The sequence below is a fragment of the Podarcis gaigeae genome, assembly GCF_964106915.1.
Source record: "Podarcis gaigeae genome assembly, chromosome: 2".
NCBI lineage: Eukaryota > Metazoa > Chordata > Lepidosauria > Squamata > Lacertidae > Podarcis > Podarcis gaigeae.
Window position 1 is genome coordinate 124630575 of NC_139679.1, and position 22425 is coordinate 124652999.

The window sequence follows — 22425 nt, forward strand, 5'->3', positions numbered from 1 at the left end:
GCATATCTTAAAAATCTGTCTGTACCAACTTATCGGCGTCTTTTTACCAAAGCCAGATTAAATGTATTTCCATCAGAAGTGCTAAATGATAAATCTGAAGCCTACTATACGAAATATCTTCTAATGATATCACAGTGGCCGTGGCAAAGTTTCTTTCGGTAGTCATATGTATCAAAGATCATCATACTCAAGACTGAACAAATATTGTCTTGGTCTTCCTCTCCCAGGGGGTTGTCTGTATGAATCTGTATTATATTCTGAATCTATGTTACGGGTCTTTGGACCGCAGTAAAGATTTATATATTATATTACACGCGATGTGAGACATTAATAAAGTTAGGGGGGAAGAAAGAGGCAGAGAGAGGGGGTAGTAAACACTGGTTCTTTTACACAGCATATGTGCAAGGTTTTTGTGTCAGCATCACGTGGGTAGGTTCTCTTTCTATTCATTTTTAAGTTTTCATTGGCGGTGAGAGAGGTGGGGTGGCCCAGGTCATGGTTGGTTGTCTTAAGTAGGCTGCGGGGAGTTTCGTTTGCGTGGGGGGGGGGGAAGGGTTGTTGGGTCAAGTCAGCCATATTGATTCGTACGCCTTGAAGAAAATAAAAGTTCAGGCTTATGAACTGCAGAGCAACCAGGACAGAACAGCCAAAATTTGTCTGAGTTTTGTGTATGAAGAGGTTTTTCACACATACAAAAGAGGGAGGAATGACTATGTGGTGACTGCTGCTATTGGAACAGGATTGGCCTTCCCTTGTTTAAAAGTTAATACAAAATCACTAACATTTCTGTAACAGGTCCTAGGCAGTGAATGTTGCCAATCAGGAAAGGATTCACAAATTAGAAAATGCACCCTGTTCTGGAAGAGGATTTTCCAGTACAAAATGAGGACTAAATTTGTTTGCTGCTAAAGGGCCTATTATTGCCCAGTCATCACTCACCAACAGCACTCCAGATTCACACTTTACACATCCCTAAGAGTACATCATATCTTTCATTATACTTACTACTGGGAGAAGCTACCTTCATTACTTTAATACATGTGTCTACAACTTTCCATAAAAAAACCAGAACACCAACAACACTCCATGCATTTACAATTGATATAAGCTTGTTGATGTGAAGAACTAAGAAAACACAAGACACACTCTAAACATCTAAATGGGTTTTCCCCTGTGAGAGTATGTAGATGACCTTAACAGAAGCACAGTCCACACTCCTTCAATTTACATGGTTTCTCCTCTATGAGCTTCTTGATGTTTTGTAAGTGCTCCACTCTCATTGAAGCACATCTCACACTCTATACATTTAAATGGTATCTCCCCTGTGTGAGTTTGTTGATGTCTTATAAAATGTCCATTTTGACTAAAACTCTCTCCACACTCCAAACATTTAAACAGTTTCTCCTCAGTGTGAATTTGTTGATGTATTGTAAGTTTGCCCCTTTCTCTGAAACTCTTCCCACATTCCATACATTTAAATGGTTTCTCCCCTGTGTGAGTTCGTTGATGTCTTGTAAGAGCTCCACTCTCAATGAAGCTCTTCCCACACTCCATACATTTAAATGGTTTCTCCCCTGTGTGAGTTCGCTGATGGATTCTAAAATGCCCACTTCGGCTGAAACTCTTTCCACACTCCAAACATTTATATGGTTTCTCCCCTCTGTGTGTTCGTTGATGTACAGTAAGGCTTCCTCTACAAGTGAAACTCTTTTCACACTCCAAACATTTAAAGGGTTTCTCCCCTGTGTGAGTGCGTAGGTGTATGATCAGTTGTGAACCTTTAGTGAAGCTCTTTTCACACTCCATGCATTTAAATGATTTCTCCCGTACATGAGTTTGTTGATGTACAGTAAGGATTCCATTCCGACTGAAGCACTTTCCACATACCAGACATCTGAATGGTTTCTCCCCTGTGTGAGTTCGTTGATGTACAGTAAGTTTCCCACTTTCACTGAAACTCTTTCCACACTCCATACATTTAAAGGGTCTCTCCCCTGTGTGAATTCGTAGATGTACAGTAAGCTTCCCCCTTTCACTGAAGCTCTTTCCACACTCCATACATTTAAAGGGTTTCTCCCCTGTATGAGTTAGTTGATGTTTTGTAAGTGCTCCACTATTACTGAAGCACTTTCTACACTCCATACATTTAAAGGGTTTCTCTCCTGTGTGAGTTCGTTGATGTCTTGTAAGGTTTCCACTATTACTGAAGCTGTTTCCACAATGTATGCATTTAAAGGGTTTCTCCCCCGTGTGAGTTCGTTGATGTAAATTAAGATTTTCACAACAACTGAAGCTCTTCTCACACTCCACACATTTATATGGTTTTTCCCCCATATGGGTTCGTTGATGTACAATAAGGACTCCTTTCCGACTGAAGCTCTTTCCACACTCCATACATTTAAAGGGTTTATCTCCCGAGTGAATTCGAAGATGTATGATCAGTTGTGAACTTTCACTGAAACGCTTTCCACACTCCATACATTTAAATGGTTTCTCCCCTGCATGAATTAGTTGATGTTTTGTAAGTGCTCCACTACTACTGAGACTCTTTCCACACACCACACATCTAAATGGTTTCTCCCCTGTGTGAATTCGTTGGTGTACAGTAAGTTTTCCGCTTTCAATGAAGCGCTTTCCACATTCCATACATTTAAAAGGTTTCTCCCCTGTGTGAGTTCGCTGATGTATAGTAAGCTGTGAACTTGTACTGAAGCTGTTTCCACATTCCAAACATTTAAAGGGTTTCTCCCCTGTGTGAGTTCGTAGATGTATGGCAAATTGTGAACTTTCACTGAAGCTCTTTCCACACTCCATACATTTAAATGGTTTATCTGTTGTGTGAGTTAAGTGATGTTTTTTAAGTGCTCCCCTACTACTGAGGAACCTTCCACACACCGTACATTTAAATGGTTTCTCCCCTTTGTGAGTTAGTTGGTGTACAGTAAGGCTCCCACTGCAAGTGAAGCACTTTCCACACTCCATACATCTAAATGGTTTCTCCCCTGTGTGGGTTTGTTGATGTTCAGTAAGTTTTCCACTTACACTGAAGCTCTTTCCACACTCCATGCATCTAAATGGTTTCTCCCCTGTGTGAGTTCGTTGATGTATAGTAAGCTGTGAACACTGACTGAAGCTCTTTCCACACTCCATACATTTAAAGGGTTTCTCTCCTGTGTGAGTTCGTTGGTGTATAGTAAGCTTTCCACTTACACTGAAGCTCTTCCCACACTCCATACATTTAAAGGGTTTCTCTCCTGTGTGAGTTCGTTGATGTACAGTAAGTTTTCCACTCTCACTGAAGCTCTTTCCACACTCCATACATTTAAATGGTTTCTCCCCAGTGTGAATTCGTTGATGTATAGTAAGGTGTGAACACTGACTGAAGCTCTTCCCACACTCCATACATCTATATGGTTTCTCCCCAGTGTGAATTCGTTGATGTACGGTAAGTTTTCCTCTTTCACTGAAACTCTTTCCACACTCCATACATTTAAAGGGTTTCTCCCCTGCGTTAGTTTGTAGATGTGTGCTAAGGTGTTCACTCACACTGTAGTACTTTACAGATGGCCCCTCAAAATTCTGATTGCCTTCTCCATCACCTGGTTTAAAGTAGGAGAGAAAGAGAATACTGTTAGGATTTCAAGGAACAGAACAAGAGAACCTAACACAGAGAACAAGAAAACTTAACACACAGCAACACCTCCAACAATCTCTCCTCTCCTATGTACCACATTTTTAGGAAAAGAAATAATCCCAGAAAATTATCTCTTAGTGCAGGAGACACATGTTGCAAGTCGACACAGCAGAGTATTAGTAAACAAGATATTTGTTGAAGAGTTTATAATCTCAGAAAAACTCAAAAGAGAAGTGTGGTAATGCATATAGAACATGGTTTGAACCCATAACAATTATTTAAAGATGACCAAGAAGAATTATCAGGATACAGGCAATTGTTGATGGAGAAAAAATGTTCTAGGTGAGAATCTTTGCACCAAATGAGGGGAAAAACCAGGTATTTAAGGAGAAGTTATTTGATTATTTGGTTAAGATTATAATAATGGCTGGGCAAGAGATATAGGTCATAATATGGAGGTGAGAGCTTGGAAGAAATGTGGGAAAAGATTTTAGATTTACAGCATGTTGCACACTGAAGGAGAATTTTATGAAAATGATATATAGGTGGTATCTGACACCGAGTAAATTAGCTAAAATGTACAAGACTGAATCAGATATCTGCTGGAAATGTAAGGGGAAAGTAGTTACTTTTCATCATATGTGGTCAACATGCAAAATGGTTAAGAACTTATGGGAAATGATATTTAATGAGCTGAAAAAAATGTTTAAGAGGACCTTTGTTAAAACCCCAGAAGCTTTTCTTTTAGGGATAATAGATGCAAGTATATCTAGGGATCACAGATCTCTTTTTATATATGCAACTACAGCAGCATGTATGGTGTATGGTCAGAAGTGGAAGGAGGATGCCAACGAAGGAGGAATGGCAGATGAATTAATAGAATGTATAGAAATGGGAAGATTGACAAATAGAATAAGAGATCAAGATAAAATAGTATTTGAAGAAGATTGGAAATGCTGATGATCTGCAAGGCAGATTGCTTCAAAAATGGCAAAAAAATATTTCTAAATATACCTGGCAAGGGGGGAAAACAAGAATAAAATATAAAATACTGATAGAACTGAAAGATAGAGGAGGTTTCTCCCTGCCGGATATGATATTATGAAGCTTATCTGTGGTATTGAAATGGTGAAAGTACATAAAGGCTTTACAAACCATAGAATTAGGAAAAAATTGTATAGAATATGGAACTTATATAAAAATTTACTGGGAACTAAAACACCACTTTGGCTTTCACCTTTGGAAGCCATAGTGGAGAAAAAGAAAAATATGATGGGAAATTGGGCAACTTACAGAAATTTATTAAGAGAGGATGAGAATTTAAATTACCGTATTTTTCGCCCTATAGGACGCACCGGCCCATAGGATGCACCTAGTTTTCAGGGGGGGAAATCGAGTAAAAAAATATGATTCCCCCCCCCCCCCCGCAGCTCTGGGAGCAGTGGACAGGCTGCACGCAGCCTGTGCGCTACTCCAAGACCTTCTCCCTGCTTTTGTGGGAGGTGGAGGAAACGGCCAGTCAGTCCCTTCTCCCTCCTCGGGGAAAAGCCCCCAACAGCGGCGCGCTCTTTAAAGGGTGTGCAGCTCCTGCAGGCTTTTCTAGGAGGTGGGGGAATTCCCCCCCTCGTAGAAAAGCCAGCAGAAGTCGCGGAGCCCCTTTAAAGAGCACACGGCTTTTGTGGGAGGTGGGGGAATTCCCCCATCTCCCGCAAAAGCCCACAGGAAGGTTGGAGAGTAGCGGGAAGGCGTCACATGCCTTCCTGCTGCCCCCCACCCTCTGGGGCTGGCGATGGGGGAAGCGCTGCTTTCCCTACCGTCAGCCTCAAAGCCGGGTTGGAGAGTAGCGGGAAGGCGTCGCAGGCCTTCCTGCTGCCCCCCATCCTCTGGGGCTGGCGTTGGGGGAAGCGCTGCTTTCCCCACCGCCAGCCTCAAAGCCGGGTTGGAGAGTAGCGGGAAGGCGTCGCAGGCCTTCCTGCTGCCCCCCATCCTCTGGGGCTGGCAATGGGGGAAGCGCTGCTTTCCCCACCGCCAGCCTCGAAGGCAGGTTGGGGAGTAGCGGGAAGGCATTGCGCGCCTTCCTGCTGCCCCCCATCCTTTGGGGCTGGCGATGGGGGAAGCGCTGCTTTCCCCACCGCCAGCCTCAAAGGCACGTTGGGGAGTAGCGGGAAGGCATTGTGCGCCTTCCTGCTGCCCCCCATCCTCTGGGGCTGGCGATGGGGGAAGCGCTGCTTTCCCCACCGCCAGCCTCAAAGGCACGTTGGGGAGTAGCGGGAAGGCATTGTGCGCCTTCCTGCTGCCCCCCATCCTCTGGGGCTGGCGATGGGGGAAGCGCTGCTTTCCCTACCGCCAGCCTCAAAGAGCAGACTCTCCTGGCTTCAGCGGAAGCAACGCGAAGCCTCCAGGGCGCAGGCTTTGGAGGCTTCGTGTTGCTATCGCTGAAGCCAAGGAGCCTGCATTCGCCCCATAAGACGCACACACATTTCCCCTTCATTTTTGGAGGAGGAAAAGTGCGTCTTATAGGGCGAAAAATACAGTAAAAGAGTTGAAGGATTTACCAGGAATGTTAACAACATGGTTACAATATCATCATTTGAATTAAATATTTTAAAAGGATATGAAGCGGGGGTTTAGGGAACAACCATCACAATTAGAGAGAGACATGTTAAGTTGTAATGTTAAAGTGATGTCTAAAATGTACACAATGTTATTGGAATGGGAGACAAAGAATGAGCAAGTGAAATCTTCAATGATACACTGGGCAATAGATACTGGTCATAATATAGATATGGAAGCATGGTAAAGATTATGGAATACGAATATAAAATTTACAGCATGTTATGGTTTAAGAGAAAATTATATGAAAATGCTATATAGATGGCAGTTAACACCTAGTAGCTTGGCAAAAATGTATAAATTAATGTCAAATAAATGTTGGAAATGTAAAGAGAAAGAAGGCACCTTTTGCACATGTGGTGGTCTTGTAATAAGGTTAAAGCTTACTGGGAAATGATACATAATGACTGAAAAAGATGTTTAAAATATCTTTCCTTTAAAAAACCCAGAAGCTTTTCTCCTGGGAATTATAGGATTAGAACTACCCAAACAGTATAGAAATTTATTTACGTATATGTCTACAGCTGCAAGACTGTTATTTGTCCAAAAATGGAAGGATGAAGGGGTCCCAACGAAAGAACATTGCATACAGAAAATAATGGAGTATGCAGAAATGGTGAAACTTACCAGAAGAATAAGAAATCAAGATAGCAAACTTTTTAGAAAGGAATGGAAATGGTTTATTGAGTATTCACAAACTGTAAACAGATGAAGACATTGGCAGGATTATTGTAAAAATCTGCAGCTTAAAATATATATATGAGAGATATATGAGAATAGATGAATAAAAGAATAAGTTAAGACAATTTGGAGTATGCAGGAAAGGAAGACAATAAATGTAAGGAACTGCATAAATCGAGATGGAAGGGAGTTGAAATTGAAAATGTTAAAACTAGGCAAAATAATTGTTGTACTGTATATAAATTAAAATTAAAAATAATTTTAAAAATGAAGATTGGAAATGCTTTGTAGATTATTTTGGAAACTTACTGTAAACACATTAAAAAGATAATAGTAAAAGAATGAATTCAGCAGTAAGAATACTGGGATATAAAACTGAGATAAAATAAGATATGGGGAAAATTAGAATATGTAGTGGAAAATAAATTAACAAAATGAACCATGGAAGGAGAGGAAGGGGAGTCAATGTCAATTATGTGTTTTGCATTGGAAGCATTGTTATTGTTTCAAGTGTAAAAATGAAAATGGTAAATAAGATTTAGATAGAGATAGATGATATCTCTTAGTATCCAGTTCCACCTTGAACTCCCATGTAATACTGAGCACCGAGAGAAACCTTCTATGCTGGGGTGGGGCACCTATAGTCTTCCAGATGTGGCTGAACTCAAACTAGCTTCAACCCAAGCAGAACGTCCAATGGCCAGGATGATAGGAGTTACGGTGGAGCAACATCTGGAGGGACACACTTTCTCCACCTTCCCTCTCTTCTGAAACTGCTAGATTTCTGCAGTCCATTTTCTCCTGTCTCCTCCAGGTAATGTCTTAGACCATGTCATTACTGAGTAGGCAGGTTTAGTCATTGTTTGAATACTATTTCTGCCTCTGGGTCTGGTCTTGACCAGAAGGATACTGGAATCAGCAACAGAGACCCATATGACCTGAAGGTGCTGTCAGGGAAGAGTTAGAAGTTTCCAGTTTATCAGAGGGAGAAAGCATTCCCCAAGGGGGGAAGGAGAGCAGTGAATCTAATAAAAGGGAGCAAGAGGAACAACAGGGAGAGACCGGCTGTTCACAAGAAAGGCAAGGGTTAGGTTCTAGCTCAGATTCGGAGGAGGGGAGATACAAGCCAGCTCTAGCCAGGAGGTTAGAAAAAAGAGCGGGAAAACGAAGGGAAAGGCGCCGGCACCATTTTGAGGGTGGCTGGTCACGGAGAAGCAGAGCTCAGAAGGTATCTGAAAGAAGTGACTCTGAGGAATAATAGTTAAGAACTGTTTATAAGATTATTTTGTTAATACACAATAAAAAAGTTATAAAAGAACAAGAAGCGTTTGTGTGGTGATCTGAAGAGGACAACGACCAGGCCTGACAGGTGCTGCTGTGCAATGCTAGGTCACTGATTAATAAGACCACTGCCATCTATGACTTGATCTGGCTTGAGACTTGGTTGGATGAAGCAGATCGGTCTGTGCTTGCTGCTGCTTGTCCACCAGGTTTCTCTTACACACAGCAACCCAGGTCATACAGGTGGTGGCGGGGGAGGAGGGGTTGCAGTGATTTTTTAGGCAGTCATTAGCTTGCACCAGGCATCCTATTGGGAAGACCCAGTTTTCTGAGTGTATGTTCTGGAAGTTGGGCAATAGGGGCGGTACAGGATTCCTTTTGGTGTACCGACCTCCCCACTGCACCAAGGATTCCCTGTCCGAGCTGCTTCAGGTCGTGGTGGATGTCCTCCTGGAGACACCTAGCTTGGTCGTCCTAGAGGATTTTAACATCCATGCCGACACGACCTTACATGGGGTCACTCAGGACTTCGTGGAAAGCATGGCCTCCATGGCCCCTGAATAAGTTTGGCCCGACTCATAGTCACAGACATGCCTTGGACCTGGTGTTCACTTCTAGCGATGTGGGTGATCTGACACTAGGTAAAAGCGAAACAAAAGAAGTGACATGGACAGATCACTTCCTGGTGCAACTGGACTTCTCCCCGACCCTTCCCCTCTGCAGGGAGGTGGGACCGATTCAGATGGTCCGCCCCTGCTATTTAATGGATCCAACTGGTTTCCAGAGAGTGGTAGGGAATGTTTTATGCCACGTTGATGCCCTTTCAGCTGATTCCCTGGTGGCCCGCTGGAATGCAGAGTTAACCAGGGCTATTGACTGTCTGGCTCCGAAGTGCCCTCTCCGATTGCATGGAGCTCCCTGGAGCTGAGGGCAATGAAACAATCGCTGAGACGGCTACAGCGCCGGTGGCGGAAAACTCATTCTGAATAAGACCGGACACAGGTTACAGCTCAATGTCGAGCCTACCAAGTGGCGATAGCGACGGCGAAGAGGACCTTCTTCGCCACCTCTATTGAATCTGCAGCAAACAGCAGGAGGCTCATAATTTAACGGAACCACCTACGCCATCGGGGTCCGATAAGGGCCCCAAGATCTCCTGCAATGATTTTGCAAAGTTTTTTGCAGATAAAGTCGCTCAGATTTGGAAGGAGGTAGACTCCACCATGGAAGCAGGGCCAGTCTAGTCATGTTTCATGGGATCAGTTTCAATCTGTTACCTCTGAGGATCTGGACGAGTGCAACCGACCACCTGTCTCCTTCATCCTTGCCCATCCTGGCTCATAAAAGCGAGCTGGGAGGGGCTGGGCAATGGGCTCTGCGGGGGGGGGGGTGAATGCTAATAATGCTAATGCTAATGCTAATAATAATAATAATTTATTATTTATACCCCGCCCATCTGGCTGGGCTTCCCCAGCCACTCTTCCTTCAGTGAGGATGTCTTCCAGACCTGCTGAAAGAGGCGGTTATTAAACCGCTTCTTAAAAAAAAAATCTTTAGACCTGGCCAGTATTGCCAACTATCGCCCAGTCTCAAATCTTCCATTCTTGGGCAAGGTGATTGAACGGGTGGTTGCAAAACAACTCCAGGCATGCCTGAAGGATGCTGACCATGATCATCAGCGGGCTTGGGACAAAGGTGAAAGCTGTTTCCTAGTTCTGCTGGATCTCTCAGCGGCTTTTGATACCATTGATCATGACAACCTTGAGGAATGTCTAGGGGAGCTCGGAACTATTATACAGTGGTTCCGCTCCTTCCTTCTGGGCTGTGTCCAGAAAGTGCTGTTAGGGGAGCCTCAGGGTTCCATCCTCTCCCCCATGCTTTTTAATATCTATATGAAGCCGCTGGGAGAGATCATCAGGGGAGTTGGGCTGGGTGTTCATCAGTATGCAGATGATACCCAGCTCTACCTCTCTTTTAAATCAGAACCAGTGAGGGCAGTGAAGGTCCTGTGTGAGTGCCAGGAGGCGGTTGGAGGATGGATGGCGGCTAACAGATTGAGGTTGAATCCTGACAAGACAGAAGTACTCTTTTGGGGGACAGGGAGAGAGCGGGTGTGGGGGACTCCCTGCTCCTGAATGGGGTAACTGTACCTCTGAAGGAGCAGGTGTGGAGCCTGGGAGTTATTTTGGACTCACAACTGTCCATGGAGGTACAGGTCAACTCTGTGTCCAGGGCAGCTGCCTACCAGCTTCATCTGGTACGCAGGCTGAGACCTTACTGGCCCGCAGACTGTCTCGCCAGAGTGGTGCATGCTCTAGTTAACTCCAGCTTGGACTACTGCAACACGCTCTATGTGGGGCTTCCTTTGAAGATGACCCGGAAACTGCAACTAATCCAGAATGTGGCAGCTAGACTGGTGACAGGGAGTGGCAGCCGAGACCACATAACACTGGTCCTGAAAGACCTACAATGGTTCCCTGTACGTTTCCGAGCACAATTCAAAGTGTTGGGGCTGATGTTTAAAGTCCTAAATGGCCTTGGCCCAGTATACCTGAAGGAGCATCTCCACCCCATTGTTCAGCAATGGTCCACCTCCAAGGGCCTTCTGGAGGTTCCCTCCCTGCGAGAAGTGAGGTTACAAGGCACCAGGCAGAGGGCCTTCTTGGTAGTGGTGCCCGCCCTGTGGAACGCCTTCTCATCAGATGTCAAAGAAATAAACAATTACCCCACTTTTAGAAGACATCTGAAGGCAGCCCTGTTTAGGGATATTTTTAATGTTTGATGCTTTATTATGCTTTTAATTTTGTTGGAAGCCGCCCAGAGTGGCTGGGGAAACCCAGACACATGGGTGGGGTAGAAATAATAAAATTCTTCTTCTTCTTCTTCTTCTTCTTCTTCTTATTATTATTATTATTTACTAAGCACAAATAAAAGATTAGCCTTCTTCACAAAGCACATAGTTAAACTAGGGAACTTGATCCCACAGGGAGCAATGATGTCCCAAATACCGTATTTTTCGCCCTATAGGACGCACTTTTTCCCCTCCAAAAATGAAGGGGAAATGTGTGTGCATCCTATGGGGCGAATGCAGGCTTCAGGAAGCCATCTGCAAGCCGTGGGAGAGCTGCGTGACTTCGCGCAGCTCTCCCACGGCTTGCGGAGAGCTGCCTGCATCCCGAAGCCTGGGACGCGCTGAGCTCAGCACTCCCCAGGCTTCAGGCTTCGCACAGCTCTCCACAAGCCATGGGCTATCCACTATCCCACGGCTTGCGGACAGCAGCCTGTTCTGGGGGCTGGGGTCAGGGGAAGCTCAGGCCTGGGGGGGAATAATTTTTTTTCTTTATTTCCCCTCCAAAAAACTAGGTGCGCCCTATAGGGCGAAAAATACGATACATGGAGAAGTCTATTGCTGGCCACTCGCCGTGATGGCTCTGCAATGCCTCCACGCTCAGAAGACAGCAGTGTTCCTAAATACTGGAAACAACAGGAGGCAAGAGTGCTCTTGTGTTCGAATCCTGCTTGCTGGTTTCCCACAGGCATCTGGCTTTGCCAGTGTGAGAACAGGATGCTGGACTAGATGGGCCACTGGCCAAATCCTATTCATATGTTGTTTCTTCACAGCGTGAATAAATGGCTCAGACAGGAGATTCACACCTCCAACGTCTAACAGACAAGAGGGTTACAAATCTGCCCTTACCCAGAGAGGCCACCATCTCATAATTCTCCTCCATGACTTCCTTGTGCAGAGCTCTTTGGCCTGGATCCAGCAGAGCCCACTCCTCCTCCGTGAAAAACACAGCCACCTCCTCAAAGGTCAAGAGGGCCTGGAAGAAGAGGAGGAGGAAGAAAACAGAGCTTCTCTTAGATCCTCATCATCCCCACTCAACACAGAGGGAAGCTGGGTTGTCCCATCTGTGCCTCTTCCCTCCAACCTGATTCCCCAATGCTCTTTCCCTACCTGAAGAAGCTGCCTGGTTCCTCTTTCCACTCCACCTTGAAGAAGAGAAGGTCCAAACGGTGCCTCTGAGGCCATTGGTGAGGCGATTCGGAGGAGTCGTAAAGTTGGCCACTTCTGGGACTTTGGCAGTTCTACTTCAAAGAAAGGAGCTGTGCTTTTATCTTCCCAACTCTGTGAGATAGGACAGGGTGAAAGATAACCAGGGGGTCAAAACTGGTCCCTCGTCAGCACAGATCTGAACCTGCCTGATTAGATTTCAATCCTGCCACTCATGTACCCATTTTCCTTGCTTAGCAGCAGGTGAAAATCCAAAATGTGCCTCTTCCCTCCGCTTCAGGGCCTCATAAACAGGACAGCAAACCCTCCCCCATTGTTCCCCCCTCTGCCGACATGGGGGCCACCCCCTTCCCAAGAAGCAAATCCTTGTTTCCTTTTGCCAACTCCTCACAATAGCCGCTGCCTGCCCTCCATATCTTCCCCCATGGAACCAACTCTACCAGGAGCCCCACTGAGGGAGGGGCTTCAGCAGCACATTTCGGAAGGGGGCAGATCAGGGTCCTGGAGGAGCTCAGCCCTCTCCTGCCACTGGAGACAGAGCCTGGGGGGCAGGAGTGGGGCAGCAGTGGGGCAGTAGTGAGAAGGGAGATGGAGGGTGTTAAGCAGAGAGGAGCATCGCAAGGTGGAATGGGGGCTGCCCCCCCCCTTTGAACGGAGGAGGACTGACTGCTGAGTCAACAGGAACGGGGTGGGGCTGCAAATCCCTTTGTAATTAAGTTCCACTGGGGGGGGCACCCTTTTGTGGTTCGTCTCAAGTGTCTTCGCCCCCCCTCCCCCCACCATGGGAGCCTGGTTTGATCTCTACGCTTCAGAGAAGATCTTGCAATGCAAACCCTGTTGGGGGAGGGCGATCCCACTTTGCAACAGGATTCCCACAGGGAAAGAGCGGATCCCCTCCCAGCTTTCTTTCTCTCTCTCTCTCTCTCTCCCCCCCCCAAATCCTCCCGCCTCCTTTCCCAGTTGCCCTCTTTGTAGATTCATGGAGAGGGAAAACAAATCCTTCTCCCACCCCCCCCTCCCAAAATAACCCCCCAATATGCGGTACCTCTTTCTCCTCTTCTCCAAGCCCGCTTCTCTTCCGCGAATGAGGATGGAGACCCCTCCCCTCCAAATAGCCTCTCCCCACCCAAAAAAAGAAAAACAAATTTCCTGCCTCTCTAGGAAGCGGAGCTCATTGACCCAGAGGGAGGGGGAGGGGCAGGAGATCCACCTCCCCTTCCCCCTCCCTGCAAACATGAATTTCCTTCCCAGCCGGCAAGCTCTACATTCCCGTTTATTTAGTGAGAAATTCATTGGTTCGATTACCTGCAGCGGCAGTGAAAGACGACCCACCCCCACCCCCCACCCCGATTTCTGAAAAGTCTCCGCCCGGGATCTTTATTGTTGCAGCAGGACTTCAACCCACCACATGGAAGCAGCAGCAAGAAGGTCTCTTTTTTATAAGCTTCCCTTTTTACATTCAACACCCTTAGTGCAACATTATACATACGTCATATATACATCACAGCTATGTCATAACCTGGGAGAGGGTCTTCTGGCAGAAGGTTTGCCTCCATCCCTCCCTTGACCTGGACTTCACTCCCATTAAGTATGTGATTATGAGCATTAGGTACCTCCAATTCCCAAGAAAAAGCAATCTACTCGCAGTGTTAAAATTCTGGCTGTGATCTACCCTTTGTCATTGACAGGCAACGTTGACGTTGAGCTAGTTGTTGAGCTTTTTTTGTGGGGGGGGGACGAAACTTGTTGAGCATTTTGTATGGGGGCTGGGAACAGTTGCGAACGTTTTTCTTTTTTTGGTCTTGCCCATCGCTAAGGGTCCCGCTGACATTTTCCGTTGTTTTCTTTTGTGGGTCGCGCAGATCGCTAAAGGTCTTGTGATTGACAGCGATTGACCAATGACGTCTGAAATAACAATTTTAAGGTAGATACACACACACACACACACAAACACAATATTCATAAATGTACCAACCAAGCACATACATAGATGTGTGGACCACATGTCTGGAGCAGCACAAATCCTGTCTTAAGGGTATGTCTGTGTATGAATAGGGTGAGCCTGTGACCTGGCTCAGGAACTAAGTATTTGTCATTACAAAAGACTGGCCAGGCTCCCCAGGGTATCCAATCAAGTAAGCATTAACAGGTAATCTGACAGACAAGAGGTAAATAATGCACTCAGATTTCTGTTGTAGACCGCCCTTTCTGTGATGTAGGTATGATGTTTCTGGGGGTGGTCTTGGACTCCAGGGCTTGCAATTTAAAATGTCTATATAAGGGCAGACACACCTTTGTTCTGTGTTGTCCTTCTTCTCCTGCGTGTGAGGGGAGCACCCTGTTGCAACAGTTGAATAAAGACCAGGCTTAGTAGCTGCTTTGCTTCTCAATATTCTCTGGTTGGCCTCTGTTATTTTATCCGATCGATGGAAAACCTGCAAAGGACTCTATAAGGGCTCTTGTGTTCCCCATAAGGGAATACGGGCAGATTTACATTTATTACACATCCCACGATCGACAGGTAGATCTGTTGAACATGCCTGATGTACATGTTCCTTAAAAAACTGTGGTTGGGTTTACCCTGTTTCTGATTTGGCTACTACACAGGAGCCAGAATGCCAGCGATTATTGGCCAGGCAAGGAGGCTGCTGAGTACGTGGTATCAGATTCCAGGGATTATAGCTGCCTCTGCCCACATCCAAGATGCCCATTCCTTTCCTGAACAGAACAAAGTTGGAATGGCGCACGATTTCTGTTTTCATCCTGAAGCAAAGTTCTTAACCCGAGGTAATATTTCTGGGTTAGCGGAGTCTGTAACCTGAAGCATCTGTATCAGTGAATTGTTACATTTGGAAATCTGCAGTGGAGGCCCTTTGAATAGAGGTAGGAAAACTGGTTGATGTAGGGACATTTGCCGGAGTGATTGTGATGATTTTGGTAAATTTCATAAATTTCTGTTCACAGCAGCTAAACTAGTTATTGCCCAATGATGGAAGGAAACCTCTAAAAAACCAATAGGGGCTTGGATCAATAACATCTGGACCATTGCCAGGGGCTGGAGCAGGGTGCCTGAGGCACCTGTGACCCTAATATCCATCGTGCAAACAATGAGATTGACGCGTTGAGCGTACATGCTCTGTCAGAACGCCTCACATGCCATCGGAGTCAAATCAAAGGCATTTCCAAAAAAGATACCTTTGACACAATCTGGTCTCCCTTTATTGAAGAACACAATATTTTAATGCCATCACCATCAACATCATCACCACGGAGGTATTTGTGGAGGGGATATAATGATTGGAAATGTCTAGCCAAGCAGTTGGGTAGTTGGGTTCCTATTGAAGGTATTGGGGGAGCCAACATGACCATGATCTGGGATTGAGGATTGGAGTGATCATTCTGTGGTATTATGGCAGTGGACAAAGCTGTATTTATTTTGAATAAATGATTTATTTTAAAAGGTATTGAATTCAATGCTTTTGCCTGCAGGAGGTCCCAGGTGGAATCCTCAGCAGGCAAAGAGACCCCTGTTGACATCTGTCTGTCTCAGGAGGCGATGGAGGAGGGGGCGTTTGGGGGTGAAGTCCAACTGTGGGCAGCTTCCAGGACCTGCTGGGGCTGCGTCATGTCATGAGTAAATGCTCAATGCCAGCAGAGGGAGGAGCAGCTCCAGATGAACTCTGCTTTCAGCCTCCTATACTGCCTGCTCTTTCTACAGATTTCTGAAAGATGGGCCTGTAAGTTACAATTCCCTGTAAGTTGCCCATTGTCTATCCATATCACCTTTCTGTATTGTAATAGCCTCAATAGGAGATAGCCGTTAACATGTTTTAATTTTGAACAGACTTTTATATTTCTCCCAAACACTATACAAATTCTTCCTTACAATATGGTTTCTAAATCTTTTGTAAATTTTCACCTCACCATAACATAAACATGCATGCCAGCAAAATTTTAAATGATGGCCTTCTAGGTCCAGGATGTCTGCAATATCCAATGTAATCCATTCTTTTAACCAACTCAGGCAGGCTGCTTCATAATAGATTTGCAGATCTGCCAGATCATCTCGATTTCTGAAAGATGAGCCAATTACTTGGGCACAGATTCCTTTCTCCGCAGGGAAAGGACTCTCCTGAAACCACTGGCAATGGCCACATTTCCCTGTGCCACCTTCCCTCCCCATATTGGTTGTTGCCCTGAACACCTCCTGTATTCCGGCTGCCACCATGGAATTTTGTCCACTTTGCCATTAAGGTAGCCATAAATGAGAAGGTATGGTAAAACAATGAATTTATAAAATATAAACAATGTAGCAAGGTTTAATGATTACTTTTCAGTCATTTTGTGTTTTCATTGTTCCTTTATTGCAATTATAAAAATGGGCTTTATGCTGCTGTTCTTATAACGGGGAACTGGACTAGAAGACCTTAAGAGTCCCTTTCAACTCTTCAGTTATAGGATTCCAGAGCCAATCCTGCTTCCTAAACACTACTGTCGTACTCCACTTTTCACAACTTTCCATTCCCAATTCTCTCTGCAAAGACCAAATATCAACACTCTCAGCACGTTTACTCTCAATGAGCACTCCAGAGTCGCATTCTGCACATCCCTAACAGTACATTATCTTTAGCATTATACTTACTATTATGAGACACTACCTTCATTGCTTTAATACATATATGTACAACTTTCCATACAAACACCAGAACATCAAATATACTCCATGCATTTACAATTGAATTTTCCCTATCTGAGATTGTTGATATGAAGCACAAAGTGAACTCTGTGGGGAAAACTTTGAACACTCCATACATCTAAATGGGTTCTCCCCTGTGAGAGTCCATAGGTGTTGATTAAGAACTTCATTATAAGTGAAACATATTCAACACTTTCATTTAAACAGTTGATTCTCTGTGAGTTTGATGATGTTTTCTAAGAGTTACACTCTTACTGAAGCACTTCCCACACTCCAAACATTTAAATGGTTTCTCCCCTGTGTGAGTTCGTTGATGTTTAGTAAGAGCTCCACTCTCAATGAAACCCTTCCCACAATGCATACATTTAAATGGTTTCTCCCCTGTGTGTGTTCGTAGATGTATATTAAGATGTGAACACCGACTGAAGCTCTTTCCACACTCTGTACATCTAAATGGTTTCTCCCCTGTGTGAGTTCGCAAATGTAGAGTAAGGTGTGAAGTGTGTCTGAAGCTCTTTCCACACTCCATACATCTAAATGGTTTCTCGCCTGTATGAGTTTGTTGATGTCTTGTAAGAGCTCCACTCTCACTGAAACCCTTCCCACAATCCATACATTTAAATGGTTTCTCCCCTTTGTGAGTTCGTTGATGTACAGTAAGTATTCCATTGTGACTGAAGCCCTTCCCACACTCCAAACATCTAAATGGTTTCTCCCCAGTGTGAGTTCGTTGATGTATAGTAAGGTGTGAACACTGACTGAAGGTCTTTCCACACTCCATACATTTAAATGGTTTCTCCCCTGTGTGAGTTCGTTGATGTACAGTAAGGATTCCATTGTGAATGAAGCTCTGCCCACACTCCATACATTTAAATGGTTTCTCCCCTGTGTGAGTTCGTAAATGAACAGTAAGGATTCCATTGTGACTGAAGCCCTTCCCACACTCCATACATTTAAATGGTTTCTCCCCTGTGTGAGTTCGCTGATGTCTAGTAAGGTGTGAACACTGACTGAAGCATTTCCCACACTCCATACATCTGAATGGTTTCTCCCCTGTGTGACTCCGTTGATGTATAGTAAGGCTTCCACTCTGACTGAAGCTCTTTCCGCACTCCAAACATCTGAATGGTTTTTCCTCTCTGTGAATTTGTTGATGTACAGTAAGGCTTCCACTCTGACTGAAGCTTTTCCCGCATTCCGTACAATTAAAGGGTTTCTCCCCTGTGTGAATTTGTTGATGTACAGTAAGTTTTCTACTTTCACTGAAACACTTCCCACACTCAATACATTTATATGGTTTCTCCCCTGAATGAGTTCGTTGATGTAGAGTAAAACTTCCACTCTCACTGAAGCACTTCCCGCACTCCATACATTTAAATGGTTTCTCCCCTGTGTGAGTTCGTTGATGTACGGTAAGGTGTGAAGACTGTCTGAAGTTCTTCCCACACTGCATACATTTAAATGGTTTCTCCCCTGTGTGAATTCGTTGGTGTATGGTAAGTTTTCCCTTTTCACTGAAGCTCTTTCCGCACTCCATACATTTAAAGGGTTTCTCATCAGTGTTAGTTTGTAGAGGTGTGCTAAGGTGTTCACTCGCAGTGAAGTACTTTACAGATGGCACCTCAAAATTCTGATTGCCTTCTCCATCACCTGGTTTAAAGTGGGAGAGAAAGAGAATATTGTTAGGTATTCAAGGAAGAAAACCAGAGAAGTTAAAACAAAACAAGACCAATCAGACCTTCTCTGATTTTAACACCTCCATCATTCCTCCCTCTACTATGTACCAAATTTTTAGGAAAGGAAAGGAAATCTGAAAATAGTTTCAAGAACCCTTAGTATCCAGTTCTACCTTCAACTCCCATGTAACACTGAGCACCAAGAGAACCTTCTATGCTGAGTTGAGGCATCTATGGCCCTCCAGATGTGGTTGGACTCTAAGTACCTTCAACCCAAGCAAAGATGGCCAATGACCAGGGATGATGGGAGTTGTAGTGCAGCCACATCCAGAGGGAGACACTTTCCCCCTCCTGTGAAAATGCTGCACCTCTGGATTCAGTCTTCACTTTCCTCCATTATTGGGAGCTCCGTTCGACCAAGCCTTTGAAATAACCTACGACGTGTTTAATGACCTGAGCCTTTGATAAGGCTCCAGGCACATTCTTCAATCAGCAGAGCATCAAAACAGCATGTGGAAGTGATGAGGTCGTATGAGCTACATTTTTAAAGAGTTTTATTTCTAAACTACGCAGAACAGAAAAGACATCCTGAAGAGCAACTGAAACAAAGGAACAAAGGAAACAGGAAAGCACTAACGTCACATCCCGTCTCCCTTCCCGTGAGACTTCCAATAGTCTCTGGACTCTGTGGAATGTAAACACAGTCCTGTGACTGGCAGCAGCTGCACAGCGAGAAACAGAAACTAACGTCCATGATCTGTAATTTCTTGCTGATACATTCCAACCTACTGTACACATCACCTACATTCTAATCCAAATGACTCTTTTGAAGAAGAAGAAGAAGAAGAAGAAGAAGAAGAAGAAGAAGAAGAAGAAGAATTTATTTGTACCCTGCCCATCTGGCTGTGTTTTCCCAGCCATTCTGGGCGGCTTCCAACAAAGATTAAAAATACATTAAAATGTCACATATTTAAAACTTCCCTGAACAGGGCTGCCTTCAGATGTCTTCTAAAAGTCTGGTAGTTGTTTATCTCTTTGACATCTGATGGGAGGGTGTTCCACAGGGCGGGTGCCACTACCGAGAAGGCCCTCTGCCTGGTTCCCTGTAGCCTTGCTTCTCACAATGAGAGAACTGCCCTCGGTGCTAGACCTCAGCGTTCGGGCAGAACAATGGGGGTGAAGACGCTCCTTCAGGTATACTGGGCCAAGGCCATTTAGGGCTTTAAAGGTCAGCACCAATACTTTGAATTGTGCTCGGAAACGTACTGGGAGCCAATGTAGGTCTTTCAAGACCGGTTTTATATTCCTACACACTGAAAGGAGACATACAAAGTTACAGTCTCACAGCAAAGTGGAAGTATGTACCACTCAATTGGTCCAGGACAACATCCCTGTATTTTTCAGTTCCAAGCGAATTGAGTTCAGACTTGAGTATCAGAGCCTCTCTATGAGGGATAAGTAAAACATTAGTAATGTATTGGTAATACAGTGGTACCTCTGGTTACAAACTTAATTTCTTCTGGAGGTCCGTTCTCAACTCAAAACCGTTCTTAACCTGAGGCACACTTTCGCTAATGGAGCGATTCCACTCACATCCTGGGGCAAAATTTGCAACCAGGAGACCTACTTCTGGGTTAGCAGAGCTTGTAAGCCGAAGCTTTTGCAAGGAGGACGGTTTGTAACCAGAGATATTACTTTATATGACTATAAAAATATTAAACTTTTGAAGCAGAGGCAACAAAGTATCTGCTGGCCCATTAAAAGCTAATAAATGATGTGGACCAGGAAACCTCATACCAAATGTGAGTCTCTTTGTAGATTTTCCCTTTTTAGGTTTTTTGGGGGAATTCATACCACAATATCAGCTTATGAAGAGTTACCTACTGATAAAAGTACAGTGTTGTTATAAACTACAATCTTCAACATCAACTTCGTTGGACTGTTCATGTTGTTCAGATGCCTGATTATTCCCAACTACTCTATTCCCAACTTAATAATGGAAAGTGAATTACAGGTGGACAACTAAAGTGGTTTTGAGATATTCTGAAGGCTAATCTAAAAAAATGAAGTATAGGCATAGAAAATTGGGAAACACTGGCCTGCAAGAGTGCCCACTGGAAAATAGCCTTTACCAAAGGCTTCATGGACTTTGAAGAAGCACAAACTCAGGACGAAAGGGAGAAAAGCTAAGAGGAAAGCATATTTGGCAAAACCTCGCTGTGATTAACTCTTGCCCAGAAACCTATGTCCCCACTGTGGAAGAATGTATGGATCCAAAATTGGACTCCACAGTCACTTATGGACACACCGTTAAGACAATGTTGATGGAAGACAATCTTACTCAGCTATGAGGGGTCGCCAAATAGGAAGACACGGCATGAATAAATGACTCAAACAGCAGATTCACACCTTCAACGTCTAACAGCCAAGAGGAATAAAAATCTGCCCTTACCTAGAGAGGCCACCATCTCATAATTCTCCTCCATGACTTCCTTGTGCAGAGCTCTTTGGCCTGGATCCAGCAGAGCCCACTCCTCCTCCGTGAAAAACACAGCCACCTCCTCAAAGGTCAAGAGGGCCTGGAAGAAGAAGAAGAGGAGGAAAACAGAGCTTCTCTTTGGTCCCCATCATCCCCACTCAACACACAGGGAGGCTGGGTTGTCCCATCTGTGCCTCTTCCCTCCTCCCTGCTCCCGTTGCTCTTTCCCTACCTGAGGAAGCTGCCTGGCTCCTCTTTCCACTCCACCTCTGAGTAGAGACTGTTCAGAGGGGGTCTCGGAGGCCATTGCACTGCCAGTGGAAAAGACGGAGGAGGAGGAGGCGTAAACTGGGCCACTTCTGGGACTCTCTCAGCTGTTGACAAGATGCACTTCAATGCAGGGAGCAGCTCTTTTAGGAGAACAATGAAGAAATTATTATTATTATTATTGAATTTATATACCGCCCTATACCTGGAGGTATCAGGGTGGTTCACAGAAAGGCAGATTTATTTACAAATTACAAATACCAGTACTAATAAACTAATACCCATAAATCCTAATTACAAAGAACTGGAAGGATGTAATCCTTTCTACAGGAACTTTATAATACTATAAGCTGCCTCAGTTTTTAGGGGACATTCAACTTTGGTTTGTAAAGTTCTAGGACAGGGGTCTGCAACCTTTAAGACAAAAAGAGCCACTTGGACCCATTTCCGAAGAAGAAAAAAAACTGGGAGCCGCAAAACCATTGCGACATTTAAAACAAATATATCTCCAGAGCCGCGATCTGACAGCGGGTGGGAAGGTGACGTCGGGACAGTGCGTGACTAACGCACGCACCGCCCCCATGCGACATCACAGCCAGTACAGCGCCCGTCACAGTGGGGAGTGTCAGGGCGCACAATGCGCCTCCTCCCCTCGCTAGTATCCGCCCCGGAGCCGCGGCAAAGGTGTAAAAGAGCCACATGCGGCTCCGGAGCCGCGGGTTGCAGACCCCTGTTCTAGGATCAAATCCCAAACTCTGAATGAAGCTTCGCAGAAAGCATTACGGTCAGTACCTCTGCAGACGTCGCTTTTCCTTTCCTCTGAACAGTCATCCAGGAAACCAGTTTCTGACCTTTTGCTACATTTAGAATAAATAAAATAAGGGCAATTCCTAAATTATGGGCAGAATTTGCAGTCAGAAGAAAACCAACACCTGGAGGGCACCCGGGCGCAGAAGCTCCATCCAAGGGGAGCAGATGGAAATATTTAGAGCACTCTATGCGCTAACATGGATTGCAGTTTAGGGGACAGAGATATGAAGTTCAGTGGCTTCTGGCCCCCTAGTCCTTCCTCTTAGGAACCTG

At 44.9% G+C, this 22425-nt stretch overlaps 2 protein-coding genes across 7 annotated transcripts in view; both read right to left on the reverse strand.

Moving 5' to 3' along the window:
* Positions 1-449: 449 nt before the first annotated feature.
* LOC310837272 (uncharacterized protein) overlaps positions 450-22425 on the reverse strand; it is a 70919-nt gene continuing 48943 nt past the window's right edge. For 4 of the 6 annotated variants that reach the window (XM_083723554.1, XM_083723546.1, XM_083723556.1 and 1 more), the window contains exons 2-4: positions 21308-21485; positions 21049-21175; positions 450-3599 (exon numbers count right to left, since the gene is read on the reverse strand). In XM_083723554.1, the coding sequence (XP_083579680.1) occupies positions 1225-3599; positions 21049-21175; positions 21308-21382 (2577 nt within the window). In that variant the 5' untranslated portion in view covers positions 21383-21485 and the 3' untranslated portion in view covers positions 450-1224. Of the gene's footprint in view, positions 3683-11861; positions 12034-12167; positions 12339-21048; positions 21176-21307; positions 21486-22425 lie in introns of all 6 variants that reach the window. The other 2 variants (XM_083723557.1, XM_083723553.1) reach the window with 2 other exon arrangements.
* LOC310837748 (uncharacterized protein) lies at positions 16565-20035 on the reverse strand. Its single transcript, XM_083724806.1, has 2 exons — positions 19962-20035; positions 16565-18570 (listed from the first exon to the last, which is right to left on the reverse strand). The coding sequence occupies exon 2, from the start codon at positions 18455-18457 to the stop codon at positions 17120-17122; it is 1338 nt and encodes a 445-aa protein (XP_083580932.1). The 5' UTR covers positions 18458-18570; positions 19962-20035; the 3' UTR covers positions 16565-17119.

Coding starts and splice junctions, on each gene's coding strand:
- LOC310837748 (XM_083724806.1), bottom strand. CDS start 18,457: ATGGAGTGCGGAAAGAGCTTCAGTGAAAAGGGAAAACTTACCATACAC.